Here is a 19338-nt window from a genome sequence, read left to right as displayed (position 1 = left end):
GTTAAAATGTATAAATAGTGTAAAATTTTGATGACTGGGGAGCTAGCCTTTTGTGGGTTGCCACCTAGGTCCCTACTTTGCGCAAACTAGAATAAAAAAGATAGAAATACCTCGCCTCAGTGTGCGAGTTGGTGCTGCGTGATGGGTAACGTTCAGGACAACAGCCCCACCCTTCGGAAACCCACGCACAGCAACGATCATAAACCACCTCCTCGAGGGTAGGAGCACTCAAAAATTAACGTGGGCTAAATGCAAAATGACCAAAATGCCCGATGAGGGGCAGCCGTCAAGGGAGGGGGCCCGGCTTCCCCTCACGCCGGCTCGGGAGGGTGACGGCCCTGAGGGTGCTGAGGGGGAGGACGGAGGCGCGGCCGGGCGGGGCCGCTCGCCCCTCGCGCCCTGCGCCGGCACACGGACCGCTCCACAAACCTCTGTCACCCCTGCTCCCGCTCCCCTCCCTGACGTGACTTCAAAGCTACATGAGAAAAATATTTATCATACACGTTTCACCATAATCCTGCTCTAAACACGGGAGGGATTTACAACGGCGGGTAGGCGGGAGCAGAGATAATTACAGAGGTGCGTGTTGCTAGAGGCTTTGGGCAGCATGACCCTCCGCGCGGGGCAAGCAGAGCAACATCGCTGACACAACCGACGGCGACAACGAAAACAAGGGACAGTAACGAATTAATCGCAACATAACAGAGCGCCGGGGCTCGGACCACCTCCGCCGCCCACACGCGCGGCGGTGCCGCCCTGCGCTGCCCCGCCCTGTCCCGTAAGATGGCGGCGCGGTTGCTTCGCTTACGCTCGGCTCTGCGGGTCCCCGGCTGCCGGCCCTTCTCTGCCCGGGCCAGGTGAGCGCGGCCGGCCGTGGTGCCTGGGGAATCCCGCCGGGGAGCACCACGAGGGCGGGTGGGAGGGCGCACCGAGTTTGGGCTCCTTAGAGAGCGCGGTGTGTGTCTTTGCCCATCTGCCTGGGGGTGCGTGTATGCGGGTTGATGGGGCCGTATAGCTATATGTGCACACATTCTGTATGCATACGTGTATGTGGTGGGTGTGCGCATTTGTGAGCGTTCGGAGGGGTGTGGATGCGTGTGCTCTGTACGTGTGGCGGGAGGGTTGCAGGCACTGTATGTGTATATAAAGGCGTATGTGTATGTCTGCGGCTGTGCTCCCTTTGCATGAGGCAGCTGGGGCTGGGCGAGCCCCCTGAGCCCGGCGGGTCCGAGATCCCCCCGAGCCGGGCGGGTCCGGGAGCCCCAGCGCATCGCCGTGGTATCCCGACCTTTGCTCCACTTCCCGGCCCGGCCTGGGGACAGCGAGTCCCGTGCTGGCAGCAGGTGACGGCTGGCCGCGTCATTGCCCGGGCACACCATTCCCCCGTGGCATCAGGCGCTCGGGATCGGGGAAGGGGGCAGAAGGGCAGGAGTGTCATCACATCTTCCCCGGCCTTGGAGTTGTCTTTCCTAGGGCTTTGGTTGGCATAAGGGATCAGCCAGGCCCTTCCCCTTTGTGACATGCAGGATGTGAGCCATAATTAAACGTAAGGGGGGGGCTTAAAGAAAGCTCAACATCATCTTAAACAGCGTTAAAAATAAGGTGGAGCTTTTGGGAGAGTCACTGTGTGCCTAGCTTTGAGGGTACAAAATACTCAAGTTACTGTATTCATTTTTTTACAAATACGATTAGAAATAAATAGAGTGTGTGTTTCTGGGGTGTTTAATCCTTTGCACTGGGAGAGCCTGAGTAACTACATGTGGCAGTAAATAAAGACTTTTGTCTCAATAACAGAGTAAATAAGTGTGGGCTCAGCTGAATTTTGCAGGACTACACACAGTTGCTGTGCTGAGGAACTGAGGAGAGATTAACAAAATAGTTTGAGGAAGGAACAGCAAATGCCTTTTCCATTTACTACAGCTCAGCTCTACTTAAAATTTCTGATGTTTTATGGCAATAAAATAAAAACAGGTAAAAGAATCCAATGCACAAATATAAATCGAATCTTCATTTCAGCCTTCAAGTAATATGTCATCCTTTATGTTCTAAACCCCTACAAAAGCTTTATAAACCCTTCCTTGTTATTTCATTATTATACTTTTCTTGTGGGGTTTCTACTACTGACACCACTGTTTCAGTTTTTATTTTTTCTGTTAAAGGAGCATTTTAATTTTATGTATGTTTTTATCAGAGTTTTGTGAAGATCGGCCTTCTCGCACAACAAAAATACCGAGATTTAGAATGATTTAGAAAGTATTACTTTCAAGGTTAAGTATATGTGATAATGCAGAATACAATACATCCTTTGGAGCGTGCAAATCAACCCTGCACTCACTTTTATTTTGAGTATGTGAATTTTCAGCGTCATGGGTTTGCAACTTTGGGGCTTTTGGGGGGCATGTACAGAATGAACAAAATTCACCAAAAAAGTTCACTTGTTCATAAAGTTACTCCCTCAGTTTAAAATGAGCTGAATTGCATTTTGGAGGTTGTGGCAGGGGGAGAGAGAAGGCAGCTATGATTTTTAGCATCTCTAATAAACAGAAACTTTATTATTTCACCTGTATATGTATTATTATTGTTTTTAATTTATTTGAAGTGTTCAGGACAAGCTAGTCTGGCCTTACCTCCTTTAACAGCTCACTGAAGTGCAGTGTCTGTTAGGTCTTTGTATTTATCGTGCATATCCTTTGGACCTAACAGCGTGCCAGAGTTGGGATGTGAACCTGTGTTTAGCAACACAGGTGTTTCCTCTCTTTTAATGTAAACATAGAGTGCCTGTGCCCTAACAGATGCTTTCATTTGTCTTTCTTAGTCCTCTGCAAACTGAAGAACATGGCACAAAGCGCCTGGAACCATCTTCTGCTAAAACTTTGGTGGATATAGGCACTCGGAGAATCTTCTCATCAGAGCATGACATCTTCAGGGAGAGTGCCAGGAAGTTCTTTCAGGAAGAAGTGCTGCCTTTTCACGCAGAGTAAGATAACCTCTTAAACATTTTGTTTTGCCAAATGACATGCATTTTTTTCCCCCCCAAAATACTTTTTGCAGCGTGACTCTTAATATGACAAGATAAACAGGTTATTAGTTTTCGTTTACAAGCTTTCTATTTCAAATTTAGTGAATTAAAACAAACCTGTGAAAATCGCGTGTGAAGAAAAATCACACATAATCAAAATTTGCCACATCCTCTGAGCTCCAGTGTAGGCAGTGTGGCATCCTCAGCTTAGGCCTATGAGCAAACAAATGCAGTTTGCAAGAGTTGCAGCAAAGTATTCCTGCTTTGTAGGATTAACTCTGACACCAGTGTCTTGGATGGAGTTAGGGGACAGTTCAGTTCCCATGGGGCTGATGTAACTAAAAAAGGCATTCACCTTGTGTCTAGGTTACATTGCAGTAGATTTTGTAACAACATACAAGTTCACATAGCATGGTAAGGTGAATTATGTATTACCAAGAAACTTGCACAAAACATCTTTGTTTAAATTTCTGTAACTTTTACTTCTGTGGAAATATGGGACAGAGTAGAAGTATTGTAATTCCACTGAACTAGAGCTGGAGGGTAGTTTTAGCCCTTATTTTAGCTATATCCAATCAAGTTATAGTTGGGGAAAGAAAAGAAATTAAGTGAGGATTAAGTGGTTCTGAACTGAAAGTGTCAAGCTTCAGTAGTATCTTAAGCAATTTCTACTTTACTTGAAGTGAAAACAGTGGGGGGTAGTGAAGGGCTTATTCTGAAATTGCCCTGCTAGGTGAATGTCCTAATACAGCTCACAATTGAGTGGGTGGAATATTGTGGCTCTGAGGCAGGAATGAACAGCAGGAGGCAATGGAAAGGACTTACAGCAGGGTTGGTGGCAGCTAGTTTTTTTATCCTCAAACCACAGCCTTGTAGTAGTATGCTATGCTCTTCCATTGTGCACTTACATTCTGTCCACAAAACCAGACGTTTTCCCTCATCTGTTGTTAGGCTTGTGGTGCAGATTTGTAAGCAGGTACTGGCTCTGCTTGAGGTTACTGAAGATCCTGTTTGCTGTCGTACTGATGCAGGGGTTTCTTAGAGAGGCTGGAACAAGTTGAAATTTTGTTCTTGCATCACTTCAGTGACTGATGAACTGATCTGTTCTCACACCTTTCAAGTAAACAAGGAGGCTTCGGGCACAGTATATTAATTGTCTGGGCTGATGTGAAAAGCCAAATGTGGCATCAGTGAATGCAATTGTGGATTAATTTGAGGAGGTGAAGCTCTGGCGATGGGTGAAGTAGAGACAGGAATGGCCCTGAAAGCGAGGGGAGGAGTGAAACAAAGGTGGTCAGGAGAGATTTGTGTAAGATTTCCAGTGTAGGAGCAAAAGCTCTGGAACAGAGCTTAAACACTAGAAAGCTTAAATAGTGGAACAGGTTGCCCAGAGAAGCTGTGAACACTCGTCCCTAGAAGTGTGCAAGGCCGGGTTGGATGGGGCTCTGATCGACCTGGTCTAGTGGAAGATGTCCCTGCCCATGGCAGGGGGTTGGAACAAGATGACCTTTAAGGTCCCTTCCAGCCCAAACCATTCTGTGATTCTGTGATGCTATTCTATATGTAGGATAAGATACTTGATTAACTGTGGAAGAAGAGATGTGGTATAGCTCTGCTGCACTCAGGTGTGTCAGAGGAATGTCTCTGATGTAATCTGTCTATCATATAATTTTAAAACTGTGGTTTTAAAGAAAAAGACATTAAAAAAACCATTAATGGCTATCCAACTTTCTACTGAGTTGGCAAATCCCATTAAGAGGAACTATTTTTCTAAGACTGAGGGATTCCCATGGTGTTAAAGTTTGCAAGCTGTCAGCAGCTAAGCCTCAACTCTATCTGTTTACACAGACTTGAAACTACCTTAAAGCAGTAATTTCACAAAATACAGTAATGAGTTGTTCTAAGTGCACACGGACCGATTTTTATATAAAAGTGACTAATATGATAGCATTTTGGTTCTGATAAAGCAATTCTCATTGGCTGAGTGGAAGTCTTTCACAAAAGATACTGATGTGTTATACTCATTTTGTACTGGGGAAAATGGAATGTCGTGAAGATAAAGACCTGCTTGTAATTATCCAGATGGTTGTGGCTAAATCTCCTAAATACCAGTCTGGTATAACAGTCATAACAAGTCTTAATGAAATTCCTGTCAGGTTACATGTTGGAAGCAGGAGTTCAAACTTGTTTTACAGTTGGTGCCCCTGTAATGCCGGTAGCATCTGTGGACTTGAAGATTAGAAAACCTGTGATTAATCCACTGCTTCTTGTCTGTGAAACATAGTTGTGTGTGTACCCTCTCACTGTGTGTTGGTGTTCCAGTGTGAAGCAGCAGCCATGACAAATAAACAGTAGCATGCGGGCGTTTAATGTGTGGCCTTGTTGTTGTGTTCATTTTGCAGATGGGAGAAGAATGGCCAAGTGAGCAGGGAGCTCTGGGAAAAGGCTGGACAGCAGGGTTTGCTGGGTGTTGCTATTGCTGAAAAACATGGAGGCATCGGAGCGGATATTCTCTCTTCAGCCATTGTCTGGGAGGAGCAGTGAGTACTAGATGCTTCAGGAAGTATTTCAGTGATGACTATTTTTTTTTCCATGAGTTGTCCTCATTATGTTTGCTTACAGAAAATGGAGTTCTCTTTCTTGTGGAAAGGTTAGTTTACACATATGTAAATCCCTCTTGTTTTAAGTATTCCGGATCACTGTTTGAGTAACAAGTGTCATTGTGCTCCACTGGCTGGGGGAAGTATTTTTTTAGCCTGATACCTATTTGGCTGTGAAAGTACATTCTATAAATAATGGTACCAGTGCCTTAAATAATGGTACAAGTATCTTAATGAAATTCCTGTCAGAAGCTCAGAGTCTCTGAGACTTCTGTGTAGTGGGGTTTTCTTCATTGTTGCATCTGTGTTGTAATGATGTAGAGTTCAGTGTTTAAATCTTTGTAGTACTTTTTCCTGACCTTCCCCCCACCTCTTTTTTTTTTCCCAGAATGTACGTTAACTGTACAGGCCCAGGGTTCAGCCTTCATTCAGATATTGTCATGCCCTACATTGCAAACTATGGCTCTGAAGAACAGATTAAACGCTTTATCCCCCAAATGGTTGCAGGCAAGTGCATTGGAGCTATCGCCATGACAGAACCTGGGGCTGGCAGGTAAGCCAAATATTAAAACAATTATCTCAAATTATGTGCTTTCTATCAGTGAAAAACATTCTGAGCCTCCTGGTTTATATGGTCACCTTAGCGATTAGACTATCCTACGTTAGGTAGGACCTTGAAGAACCTGTTATAGATAACTACATCTTTGCCATTCCAAGGTGTTAGCTCTGAGTGTGTTTCTGTGTCATCCTGCTCTGGGCAAATATGCTTCGTATTTACTTTTGCAATATAAATTTATAGTTACCAACTTGCTTGTCATGTGAACATACTTTTAATATGAAATATAGGAGAAAATTACATACCTTGGTAAAGAAGGCTTGACTTTACTATTAGCTTTTGTTGTGGAACAGAGCACCCTATTTTCTTTTCTCTGAATCGTTCCAGAGAAATACTCCTCCTTGCCCATCATTATTGAATGGCAGCCAGCACGTGTTTGAAGTAGTCAGAGCTGACCAGTTTCCAAAACAGAGAGGGACAGATGAAGAGCAAAACCTGTTGGTGTCATGCTTCTACAAATGGTAGATGTGGCCCATGGCTTTTCGCAGAGCCTTCTGATCAGGACTGAGCCTGCTTAGAGGATGTGGTTTTGTCTGGTATTTGTCATTTAAGGCATATTGGTGTGAGGGGATGCTGACCCATGCTTGTATTACACCACCTCCCACAAGCAGAGATGGGAAAATGGGACCCTGTGCTCCTGTATGATTATCATCCTTTTCCACAGTGTGTTTGTGGTTCTATGTTACACTCAGCTGTTTTACTGTGTTTCACTATCCTCATCTGTTTTCACTGAGCCCATGCCTGGATGATATAAAATCTACCTTAATTTGTACTGGGTAGAATTCAAGATAAAAATTGCAGCTTCCAGAATGGTTTCTTGAAGGACCTTTTGAATTTCATTTCAGTGACTTGCAGGGAGTACGGACATATGCGAAAAAAGATGGAAGTGACTGGATTCTTAATGGGAGTAAGGTGAGTGCACAGACGTACATGCTGCTCATAGGCTTTGGGAACTGAATGCATCCAGTACAGTGCACTAGGGTGTGCACCACAATTAGGATCTCCTCCCAGTCCCTTCGCTTTTGGTTTGGGTTTTTTTGCATGGGTTATGTTGTGGGTGGGTGCTTTTTTTTCTTAGTTACTTTTTTTTAATAGATCTTAAGATGTTTTTGTTACTGGCAATTTACAGACCAGTTTATGGGAGGGCTTGTTTAGATTATTTTTGTAGCTTTTAAATAACGCTATCAAAAGGGCTGTTTTCTCTTAAACTGTGAATAAAAGGGGAAAAAAGGTGCTGCACAGTATAAGCAGGACCAAGGCTGGTTTTTAATACTGAGGTTTAAAAATAAAATATATGCAATACTACTTGTGAAATCTTCTGTGGCCTGAGTAAATACATATTTTGCCACAATGCAAGCTTCATAGTCTTTATTCAGGAGCTTGCTGGTCGTGTTAGCAGAAAAAAAAAGAAAACCAGCTGTATCAGATGCTCTGTGTGTGTTGTAAAGCTGTTGCAAAGCATTAACCTCTTCTTTCATTGCCGCAGTAAAAAAGCAAGAAAGCAGGAATAGTGTTGAAATAGAATGTGGGTTCAACAGAGCTTTTTTTTTAAGCTGTGAAATGTCTTAATCTTCTTATGAACCCCTGCTGATAACATAGACTGATGGAGACTTCTGGCCTTAGCAGAATTGCAGTGATGAGAGTGTGTGCAAGCAAATACGTATGTACAGGTGCTCAAAAGGTGCTCATGCTGTTCATTTGAAGCCAAGCAGGACAAGAAGCTAATTTCTTTTGCTAGAGTTAAGATGGATCCATTTGGCAGGTCCGTGAGTCATTCTACAGGATTATAGTAAGCAGTAGTGACAAGAAGTCATTGATGATTTTGTGCATTATACCTTGCTGATTTAATTTGTAGACAAGAGAATCTCTGTGTTCATTTAATATCTACATTTGATACTGTATTCTTCTTTATCATGGGATAGAAAAAGAAACAGATGTGTGCATTCTGTGACTTGACACTTCTGCCCCACACAATACTTCTCAAACTAGTGTCTGCCTTGTTCCAAAAGACTTAATTGAGAAACCTTAAAATTCTGGACTCTTGAACCTTGCCTTTTGGTTCACCTGTGAAAGTGTCAGTGTAATTTTGCTTTCTGCTACTTGATGATCTCTCCTAACTTCTCTCCACATAGTTCATGGCTTTATTCCAAGTTGCCTTTTTTACAGGTATTCATCACTAATGGTTGGATGAGTGATGTCGTGATCGTGGTTGCGGTTACAGACCGGGAGGCCCGATCCCCTGCTCATGGGATCAGCCTTTTTCTGGTGGAGAATGGAACAAAAGGTTTCATCAAAGGACGCAAGCTGAACAAAATTGGCCTGAAAGCTCAAGTGAGTTCATACGGCCCCTAACGTAATAGACTTGGAGGAAGCCTAAACCACTTAATGCCTAGCAGTGGCTAAATAAATATAAGATGGAACTGTGGTTTTATTCTATTTGTTAGACTTTAGAGCACAACCATGCAGAGTATGTCTGCTCATTTTGCCTATGGAAGTCTGAAATGTGGTCTGCAAGGAGATACTGAGGAAGCTGGGTTTGTTCCCTCTGAAGGAGCCTGGAAGGACAGGCTGTAGAGATGGTGGAACCAGGTTCTTTGTGGTGCAAAGTGAAAGGGAAAGTGGCAAATGACATAAATTACATTAAGGAAAATTCTAAGTAGGTATTAGGAAAAAAAATTCACCATGGAAGTGGTTGGGTAGTGGCACAGGGGCCCAGAAAGGTCATGGAGCCTTCATCTTTGGAGCTTTGGAACACATAAATAGGACAAGGCCCTCAGCTGATTGTTTTTCTGGAGCTGCTTTGAATAGGAGATAAACTAGATGGCCTCTGGAGGATCATTCTAGCCTAAACAATTCTATAATTTCGTGTTAAAGTGTACAATAACAAGAAAAGAATAGGGCAAAAGAAGTGTAATGAAGCGATTACAATGTTAGACTATCAACTGTTGTGTTTCAAATCCTCTTAGGACACGGCAGAGCTGTTTTTCGAAGATGTGCGGTTGCCAGCCAGTGCCTTGCTTGGAAAAGAGAACAAAGGCTTCTACTATCTGATGGCAGAGCTCCCTCAGGTAAGAGGAATGTGAGTGCTTGCTGTCTGTGGGAAGAATACAAAGACAATTTTTGTCACTTAGTCTTGAAGTTTATGTATTGTGAGGAGTCACCTTGGACTCTGAAGCGGAATGTCTGTAGGCAATGTTGTGTTGATGCTGCTGCTTTTTAACTGAACTATGCAGTGCTAGAAGTGCAATTCTTTGGGCATTTTAAAAACGTTGATATCTACCAGGTCAAAGCCATATCTTTTAATTTTAATCTTTTAATCAACAACCCAGCTATTGAAGAACCTGAGGGTAGTGTATTAAATGGAACATACCACAGTTTCCTTTTGTACTTTTACCATGGAACCACTTTGGTTAGTAAATTAAATATAGCTTGGAGGTCTCTGATGCATTTGGCATTCTTTTTAAAAAAGAAACAAGCACTGCTGTTCTAGCTCTCCCAGCAGTAGAAGCGTATTAAAGATATATGGAACTCTGTTCGTATTACAAAGTTGAAAAAATCTTTTAGCTGCCAAAATACCTTGCTAGTTACGACTTAGTTTATGAAGTTTTGGAACTATTTGGGAGGACAAAGAAGCAATGTAGTTTTTCAAAATGTGACTGTGCTTTGTCAAAACTATGACTTTGTATTTGTCTCATCTGGTAGAGATCACGTTTATTTAATTTTATACTGTCAGTAAATACAAAACCTGATCAAAAAAATATATATTACAGCTTTAAAGAAATAGATACACTCATGAACAGATTAAGCGTAATCATCAGATGATTGCAGTGATGCCAGAAGCAATTGTTCTGCACTTAGTTTTTGGTTTTCACCATGTTATGAGGAAGGAAAAACTAGCTGGTTTTGTAGGCTTTGTTTTTTCTAGAGTTATCCTATTGAAATTGTCAAATATAGTTGTTACTTAGACTGAACAGTGAAAACCAATAACAGAAACAGAATTTGATGTGAATTTTTCAGTCAGTAAGAGTCCTGTGGTCGATTTGTGGCTAGTTTTTGAGTCATCGTGATAGAGCACTACCCTGTCTGAAGACCTAAAAGTGAGCTTTAGGCAGCAAGGTGTTCATCCCACTCGCTAATTTCAGTAATGCAATGTTGTCTGGTTGGATATTTTGTGACTTCTGCCTCCCCTCTCTTAATGAACAACACTGAACATCTGTGTCCCGACTGTGTATCTAGTGTGGAGAAATGTAGGATAACTCAACTGAATCACATCATTTGTGTCCAAAAGGAAAGACTTCTAATTGCTGATATGGCTCTTGCTGGCTGTGAATTCATGTTTGAAGAAACAAGAAATTATGTGAGGCAAAGAAAAGCTTTTGGGAAGACAATTGCACATTTGCAGGTGAGTTTGAACTGAGAGACTTGTATACAAATTCCAGTGTATGCTTGCTGTACGTCTGTGTATGTGAAATAGTGAACAAATCAAAATTTTAAAAGGATTTTTTTCACAGGTTTCATGTTTGGACTGTGTTGTTGCCTCCCTGCCCATCATTCATTTTTTAAAAGCAAAATAATCAAAAAAACCAGCACCAGAAAAGCCTTAGTGTATGTATTTTATGACTGAGGTAAATACCTCCCAGCAATGCTCCTTTTGGAAGGGAAATATGTAGCCAGGAACTGTACTGGCTCTTTGCTGCTGTGAAGAACAATTCCCATGTTGCTCTTAGGCTTGCATTTTACTGCCAGAGGTCATAATCACAGGGTCCATCACACCTGCATGTGTTTCTGTATCTGCCCAGAATCCTGGAGACTACCTGTGCAGGCACTGTGTTCCTCTGCACGCAGAGCATTGCAGAGAAATGACATTAGAGGCTGGTGCTGGTGGGGACTCCCAGCAGTGTTCTTGCTGCCCAGGTGCTGCAGTGGTGCTTGTGTTGTTTTTGTTGGCTTTATGGATGTTGTAATGAGATTCCTCAGCCAGCAGTGAGTTGGGTGTTTGTGTGACTGCCTGTAAAACTGTTGGATTATGCTCTGTGGGCAAACCTCACTCCTGACAGGGTAGATAACTGCGTTTTGAGACGTTTGTGCCTACGCTCTTTAGCTGCGGTCATAAAACAGATGTTGCTTTGCGCAGGATTGTGATATTACAGTTTTCCTGAAAACCACATTAGCAGTTAGGGCTGAAGCAGACCAAGCTCCTGCATGTTGGGTTTATAGGATAGAAGTGACTCATACCAGTTAAGGATGTTGGCTGCCTCATTTTTAATATACTTTTGAAATAATTAACAACAACAACAAAAAAAATCCATTTCTATGTCTTGGGACTTCCTTTGTCAAAATCAAATCTTTAGTTGTGAAGGGCACCAGAACTGGGCCCTTTGGAGGCTGGAATGCCAGGTATCTTTCAGGAGACTATGATCTTTGTCTGTTTCTTAAGTTAACATTCAGGAATCCATAATTTCAGGTGGAATTTAGTATGAGCACCATGCAACTTTAACACAAAAGAAATATATTTTACCTTTTTTTAATGTAGGTAAGGGATGATTCTTATTTGTATTAGCTCAGTATGCAGAGCTCTCCAAAATAATTTCCTTTTTTTAGGCTAGGCCACTGCCAACCACCTCATAAAGTGTATTTTTTTTGCCAAAATAATACATTTCTGCTTATCTCTTCAGTTTCCTTTTTTTTTTTGTTACTGCTGGCTAGAGTGTGCATATAATAAATAATCCTTTCTATTAGAGCTCTACCTTGGCTAATTTATTTACTCATGCTGTTTTACAGTGTTTGAAATCAAATCTAATCTTTGTAATAGTAGACTGGTCTGGTATATTTGAAGCAAGATGATCTTTTTTTTTAATACAGTTCTAGAACTGAGCTTAGAAAGAACTTTTGTTATTGGCTGATATTTTTATCCTCTCCCTACCAGACTTACAAGAAGATGGTCTGAAGCTTGCCTGGTCAGGTTTTAATACCCTTATGATGGATTTTTCCTCTTCCATCTAGAAACTCTTTTCCAGTGTGACAGAACTCAGTGCTGAAAAACTTTCTGCTGGTCTAAAATTTCTTCTATTTTTTACTTATGTCTCTTTGCATGTGACTTAAATTCTGAAGAATGCTTAGGAAAGCATTAAATAGACGGTGAAATGTTGTTGTTAATTGGGGAAATCCGTGGCTCTACAGAGTGAAAAGACGTTCCCCCACAAGAGGGAACAACCAGAGCCTCCTAGGAATTTGTTTGCCAGGCTCTATGGCTTTTTCTCTTAAATGCATGTTTTGAGTTGACCTTGAGAAGTAAAGGGCAGTAATTTTCTCTAATAAGACTGGTGAAGACATAATAGTACGGACAGTAAGGTATCTTCTGGTGTACAGAGCCAAAGTTGTTTGAAATAGTGATTTCTAACAGAAATACTTCTGGAAAATGCTTCATTTTCTACTTAAAGTGTTAAACTGTACTACTTCTGCTCTCTTTCCTCTGCCCCTTCTATCCAATTCCAAAACTAGACGATACAGCACAAGTTGGCGGAAATAAAAACGCAAATTTGTGTGGCCCGAGCCTTTATGGACAACTGTTTGCAGCTCCACGCAGATAAACGCCTGGACTCTGCCACAGCTTCTATGGCAAAGTATTGGTATGTAGTTACAGTCCTTTGGAAGTGTTACTTGCATGATCTTGCCAGGAGTCTAGTGATAAAAACACCGAGCTGTTAAGATCTAATGAAAAGATAAAATTACTGTCTGATTAAAGCAACATTGTCAGCTTCTGATAGAGACCACTAGCTTTAACTTTACTCATGTGCTCAGCAAAAATGTTAGTTACATTGAAAACCAGTGTTGGTTAAACAGATCAATTTCAAAATAAAGACATGCTTTTGAAATAGGCTTCTATTAATAACAAGGTCAGGATTCAGCTTTAGCTTCAAGTATGTGTGAGTACTCCATTGGTATTTAGACAAGTTTACATTTTACTGTAGCAAATTGTTGTTCAGTGTTTGTTGGGTTCAGCGGTTTTTTGGTGGTTTTTGGTTTTGTTTTGTTTTTAATGGGGTATGAGGCTTGTTTTGCCTTTTTTTTAAAAAAAAGCAAAATTGGAGTATGTTTGAAGCTCTATGATACTTTTTAGTCAATGTTACATAGCAATAGCTGTTTGGTGCAGCCAGTTTCCAAAGCTGTCTGGTTTTGGGAAGAAATAATTGGCTACGGCTGTCGCTGTAACTGAGACTAAACAGTGCTTTCCTTTGTTCAGAACTGCTCCTCCCTCATCCTGTACTTGGTGGTGTTATCTGTTAACTTAGGTTTAACCAGAGAAATCTGGACAAGTGGAAACATCTAAGATAGTGGCACATGAATTTGGATAGTTTGAGTTTGCTTGCAAACTCAAGAGGGGAGAAAAATGCACAAATGAACAAATAATTTTATGGAAGATGCACAGATTTACAGGTTTTAGGCTTTTAAAACTAAGTATAGAGGAAATGAGCAGAGAATGCTAAGGGGATCCAGAGAGAATATTTACAGTAGAAGGAAGGATTTTGATTGAGTGTTATTCCTGGCACTGATTACCTAGAAGTATCAAGTACATAAGCAGAGGCATTCAGTTTTGAGGAGGAGGAAACAACTAGTGCCAGCTCAGATACGCAAACTTACTTCATCAACAAATTGCCCAAAGCAAGGCATTTGAAACTCCCTCACTTTCCCAAACTGTTTAGTATCATGATTTTTTGTGGATTTCCCCTTTCCCTAGTGGAGTCCCTGTGGCTCCCTTCCATAAAACTTCTTAAATGGTCTAGAAAATACTTGAATATAAAATTGCTTTATTCCCTAGTGTGTCAGGAGACCCTGTCCAGTTAATTTTGCTTCAAACCTTTGATATAATCAGTGATTTGACTTAAAGCTTTGAAGGATTTTAAAATGTGGTTTGTGCATCTCTTTTCTTACATCTGGAGAAATGTCTGCTGGGTTGTTTGGAGGGGTTTTTTTGTGGTGAGAGGTTGTGTAACATGCCTAAATTAATTTGGGAAAATATATAGGAAAGACAGTTGCAGTAACTCACTGCTGCAGATTTAAAGTTGGTATAATAAGCTGTAAGGATTTCACTGAATGAAGGGATGGTTTGGAGAAAAGGACTCCTACATTCTTCCATGAGAAGCAATTGACTTATTTTTGTTCCTTCTGTTGTCACTCTGAAAGCTGTATGCTTAGAAAGTGGTTTTTTTCCTGTCTTGTAACTTTGGCTTGAGCTTCCACTGCAGTTAAAATTTATTTTGCTGTTAAGTCCATATTTTACAGGGATCAAATCCCGGAAGAATTACAGTACTTTTTAGAATTGAAGATTGTAAAATTTATGAGGAAATGTAGTTATCCCCAGGTGATGGTTATGCTCAAAGAGCATCCTAGTGTGTTGCTGGTGGGAATGAGTGGGGAGGAAGCCTGATTTGCTCTTAATTTCTGACAAAGCTGAGGGGTTTGGTAAGAAGAGAGACTGTATCTGTGTGCTTCACAAAAGGAATCTCTTGGCCTGTGAGAAAGGTAAACAAGTCTGAATGTTTTGAAACCTTCCCTTCTCTGAAAGCTGTTTGATAAAGAGAACAAATTTTTAATACATTAAATTGAACAGTATTTATTTCTTACTAGTCATGTTATGTTTTTGGCTTAACATATCTCTCGTAATGTTTCGCAGCATAACATCCTTCTAAAAGCAAATTTCTTTTTGTCCATTTAAGGTGTTCTGATCTCCAAAACAGCATAGCTACTCAGTGTGTGCAAATGCATGGAGGATGGGGGTACATGTGGGAGTATCCAATTGCAAAGTAAGTGTAACATTTCAGACTTGCATGATGAAAGATTACCAGCAAAGTCAAATGAGGCACTTCCTTTATGTCTCCGTATCAGTTGTTTTAGTGTTAGTAGTGATTTACTGTTCCTTTTCTCATCGTGTTTATTGAAAGGCAATCTACTGTACGGATGTCTGCAAGAAGGCTTTGTTTTGATTCTCCAAATAACTCTTAAGCTGTTCAGCAATTATCTGTTTTTTCACAAAATAGGAGTGGGTTTTTTAGAGGAAAATATTAATTGAAAAAAAGAGAGAAGCAAAACCATAAAAACAAAAATGAGAGGAGCTGGTTTTTATATTTTATCTGAAATTAATGCATACATATTAAGAAAAGAAAATGTTGATACAGTCTAAGTCTTGTATAATGCCACAGGATATCAAATTGCTGAATCAAGGGCATGCCGGGCTACACTCAGCTTTTCTACACCTTTTAAAATGAAAAGCTAAGAGATTTCTGTGCAGAAAGAAGAATTTGCCATTCCCAATTTATTGCTGACTTTATGAATTTAGAGACAGGAAGTTTTTGTCTGTTTCCTTGTGCGTTATCTGTGAAGGTTGTGTACCATTAGTGTCATTTGCCACAGTAAGAGGTTTTGATGCTGATTTTATTAAAGAAGAAAAACAAACAACAAAGGGGGTAGAAGTAGCAAAACAAGGACTGCTGTGCAGTTGTCATAAATAGATAAACTATTCTTTTTAATTAGTAGGTTTAGATTTTTTTTTAAAATTCATTAAAGAGTATCAAATATTGCTTTAAAATAACTTGTTTCTGGGTGTTTTCAATGAATGTAATTTGTGAGTGTTCTGCAGCCTATCTTACTAAAGGAAGGCCAGCAAGTCCTGGTCAGGGTGTCTTCAAATCCTTGCTTATCTGTGTGTGCAGTAGTTGCCCATACAGGGTTTTGTTATCAGCATGGTCCAGCAACATGCATGTTTCCAGGGAATGCCTCATTGCTCCTGAGCTGTTCTCTCTATAGTGAAGCAGAATTAGGAGATTCCTGGTTTGGTTCACAGCACTTTGCAAAGTTATAATATTTTAGGCAGTTAAAGCCTCTAGGAAAATATGAACCTCTTTAACAACAGGAATTGCGTTTAAAAAGAGGGATCTTCAAAGATAAAACAACTGTTTTTCTTTTGATTGTATGTCCATTCCGAGGAGGTGTTTTTAATCTTTCCTTGCTTTGTTTTGTTTTTTCCACCCCCACAGAGCTTTTGTGGATGCCCGTGTTCAGCCAATCTATGGTGGTACCAACGAAATAATGAAAGAACTTATTGCTAGAGACATTGTCAGTGACAAGTAGGGCAGATGCTTACTACTTTGGAGAGTCTCAGAGAATCCTTTCATATTTTAATATATGGCATAAAATCAGGCATCAGAATGTAAGGTAAATAAATTTGGTGTATCATATTCTTTAAATGAAGTGACACAAAAAAAAGAATAGCTAGTAACACCAGTGTGCTCATATGCAGGATATCTAATATCTAATGAACTTTAAATGTTTTTGGACAACACAGAGTACTTACTCTGTGTTTCAAGAGTTTTGAATCCAGCCCTCAGTTTTCAGAGTCATATTTCCAGAGGAGTCATATTCTTAACTAATAAACAAAATTAAATGTTAATGTAACTTTGAATTTGTATTTCCCCTTGAGAAGTAGAACTTGAAACTTTCGCTATTGTTGCTATACACCTGCTCGCTGCACAGCAGCCGCCCACTGTGCAGCTGACCCTTATGTTTACATCTAACCCGGAATGCCTTATTTTAATTAGTTTGTTCAAATAAACGTAATAAAGCATTTCTATGCAATCTCATGCTCGTCTGCGTTACTTCAAAGCCCGAGGGGGAACCGGGCTGCTTGCTCCCTGCCCGTGTTCACCTCAGGGTGCTGAGGGGGAGTTCGGAGGGAGGGAACATAATGCCGGTGAACGTGTTTTTCTTTTATTGGCGTAATAACTCGAAAATATTTAGGAAGGTTAGTGTGGTTATGGGGGTTTTTTTAGTTATTTTCACATATTGGAGGTTACAGTTGCAGCTCCCGCAGCGGGCACAGCGCTATCCCCTCAGCTCCCTCGCAGCCCCGGTGCGGGCGGGAGGGAGGGCGGGGGAGCGCCATCTGCGCGTCAGGCGGGACCCGCCAATGGCGGGAGGCCCCGCCCCCCGGCGCGCCGGATTGGCCGCGCTCCTCCCCCTGAGGAGCGAGGGACACTCCGCCCCGCCGCGCTGCGCTTTTGCTGGGCGCGGACTCTTCAACATCGGCAGTGCGAGCCGCGCCCGGTGCGGCGCCGCGCGGGCTGGAGGCGGCGGCGGCGGCGCCGCTGCGGAGAACTTGCCGGGTGCAGAGGCAAGCGCGGGGCTCCGCGGGGCACAGCCGGGCGGGCTGCGGGGCGCGGAGAGGCGGCGGAGGCACGGCGAGGCCGGGCGGCGGTTGGTTCCCGCGGCGGGAGTGGCGGGTGCGCATGCGCGGAGTGGGGGCGGGGTGGTAACGGTCCGTGCGCGCGGCGGGGCGGAGCCGGTGGCTCTGAGGCGGGGGCGGGGCCCGCGCGGGAGGGGGCGGGGCTACCTACGCCCGCCACGAGTGTCCCACCCGGGATTTAAATCCTGGATCAAAACTTCTCTCTGACAATCAACCTGAACCGACCGACGGAGATTCCTTTGCCTCGGAGTAACCGTGGCCGAGACTTCCCAGACTGCAGACCGCTTACAGAGCTGGATACTTGATATAAAATAGTTAGGAAAGCTCTAGGGAGCAGCTCAGATCCAGGTGTGTCCCGCAGCCTGCCTTGAGATTTCTTGTGTGATCTTGAGCAAGCCTTTCCATGCGCTTTTTTGCAAGCTCCCTGCTTGCAAAATTCTGAAGTGTCTCACAGAAAAAAAAAGGTAGCAATGACTGAGGTATTCCATACTCCTCACCAATGGGAAGCAAATTAGAAATGGGGATTTGCAATTTCCAATGGGAGCCAATTAAAAAAGAAATCCAAATTATTAAAGTGTGCTTTTTGTCAAAAGGCAAATACTTCCTTTTTCTGCTTGCTTTAATAAAAAGGAAATAGTAAAAATTAAACCAGATAAAGCCTGGTAGATGTACTAGCTCAAGAAGCAGTCCGTGTGCCTTAGGACTCTCCTGCCTTATTAGTCCATTTTATGAAATCCTGGGAAATGTTCTGGGGAGTATAAATTCCAATCATCTTAATTAGTGTCTAAGAGTTGAGTGTCTTTTGTATAAGACCGGGTTTTATGGCCCTCTCCTCAAAGGCTGAAATTCAAAAGGAGAACTGAAATGTTGGTATGGACTTTATGATGGATTGGAAAGTACTGCAGATATTTGTTAGAGACATATGTACAACCTACTTACAGATGCACCTGTTGTAATACAAGAAGTGTTTAACATATGTTGAAATTACTTCAGATGTTACATTGTAAATGGTACTATAGACTGAACAGGAATTAGTTGATGCTGTGGTAGTAAACTTGGGAGGTACACCCGATTCTCTGGAAGCAGTCATGAAATGGGAGAAAAACAACCCCGAGTCATGGATTTTATCATAAATGAATTCTAATGAGTTCCACTTGAAGTACATCCTTTTTTTGATGTTTTTTTTGTGACTGGAACTGGGTGGTCTGTCTTAAATGGGTTTCTCTTGGTGTTCAAGGAGAGATCCTTTTTAGGGGGGGTGTGCATGTATGTTTTGTTCTGTTGGGTTTTGGCCGAAGAGGAGGAATTTGTGCTTATATCTTCTGGAGTGTACAAAACTGGAGTCTGGAGTTTTGTCTGGATTGTTGTGCCTACGCAGTGAGTGCTGCTGAGAGCTGAGACTCCCTGCATAATCCTGTTTGGGTTTATGTTTTTTCTTCCAGTCTATTAATAGAACAAAATACTAAAATGCTTAAATACATTTCACGAGTAACTGGGCTGCTTTTGAACTGAAAACAAAAGCTGCCTACTGAGATGATTTTTTTTTTAAAGGCTAGCCCCAGGTGTGTTAAATATGGATTTCTTTCCTTTTCCTTTGATACTTCTAACGAGGACATGCCCGGTGGGACCAATATCTCTTTTGTGGTAGTTGCTGCAAACTGTTCTGTGAGGAAATGCAGACTATACTACTGAGCTGTTCTCTCTATTCTAAGAAATCACTATGATCCTGTAGGTTTAACGAAAAGTGGGTAGTTGAAGCACACCCAGCGGATGCCTCCCACCAGGCAAGGCTTGGAGAAGCTGAGCAGGGTCAGTCCTGCCCACTGCACTTGGCTGAGGCAGTGCCGCAGTAGTGCCTGTCTGC

At 42.1% G+C, this 19338-nt stretch overlaps 3 protein-coding genes across 19 annotated transcripts in view; 2 read left to right on the top strand and 1 right to left on the bottom strand.

The window, feature by feature from the left end:
• CPS1 (carbamoyl-phosphate synthase 1) overlaps positions 1 to 747 on the bottom strand; it is a 337480-nt gene extending 336733 nt beyond the window's left edge. For 10 of the 12 annotated variants that reach the window (XR_004358089.1, XR_004358088.1, XR_004358090.1 and 7 more), the window contains exon 1: positions 111 to 747. The gene's annotated coding sequence lies outside the window, so the exon portion shown is untranslated. The remainder of the gene's footprint in view (positions 1 to 110) is intronic. The other 2 variants (XM_032693556.1, XM_032693557.1) reach the window with 2 other exon arrangements.
• ACADL (acyl-CoA dehydrogenase long chain) lies at positions 729 to 16872 on the top strand. Its single transcript, XM_032693573.1, has 11 exons — positions 729 to 857; positions 2816 to 2977; positions 5422 to 5559; positions 6008 to 6172; positions 7081 to 7147; positions 8402 to 8566; positions 9202 to 9303; positions 10524 to 10637; positions 12737 to 12864; positions 14953 to 15039; positions 16270 to 16872. Exons 1-11 carry the CDS (start codon positions 784 to 786, stop codon positions 16361 to 16363), a joined length of 1296 nt encoding a protein of 431 aa, XP_032549464.1. The 5' UTR covers positions 729 to 783; the 3' UTR covers positions 16364 to 16872.
• A 387-nt stretch (positions 16873 to 17259) lies between these two features.
• The window catches only part of KANSL1L (KAT8 regulatory NSL complex subunit 1 like), a 59553-nt gene continuing 57474 nt past the window's right edge, over positions 17260 to 19338 (top strand). For 4 of the 6 annotated variants that reach the window (XM_032693571.1, XM_032693569.1, XM_032693565.1 and 1 more), the window contains exon 1: positions 17601 to 17822. The gene's annotated coding sequence lies outside the window, so the exon portion shown is untranslated. Of the gene's footprint in view, positions 17403 to 17600; positions 17823 to 19338 lie in introns of those variants that run through there. The other 2 variants (XM_032693570.1, XM_032693566.1) reach the window with 2 other exon arrangements.

The sequence above is a fragment of the Chiroxiphia lanceolata genome, chromosome 7, assembly GCF_009829145.1.
Source record: "Chiroxiphia lanceolata isolate bChiLan1 chromosome 7, bChiLan1.pri, whole genome shotgun sequence".
Classification (NCBI taxonomy): domain Eukaryota; kingdom Metazoa; phylum Chordata; class Aves; order Passeriformes; family Pipridae; genus Chiroxiphia; species Chiroxiphia lanceolata.
Note: the sequence above shows the minus strand (reverse complement) of the source record. Positions and strands in the feature narration are given on the sequence as shown.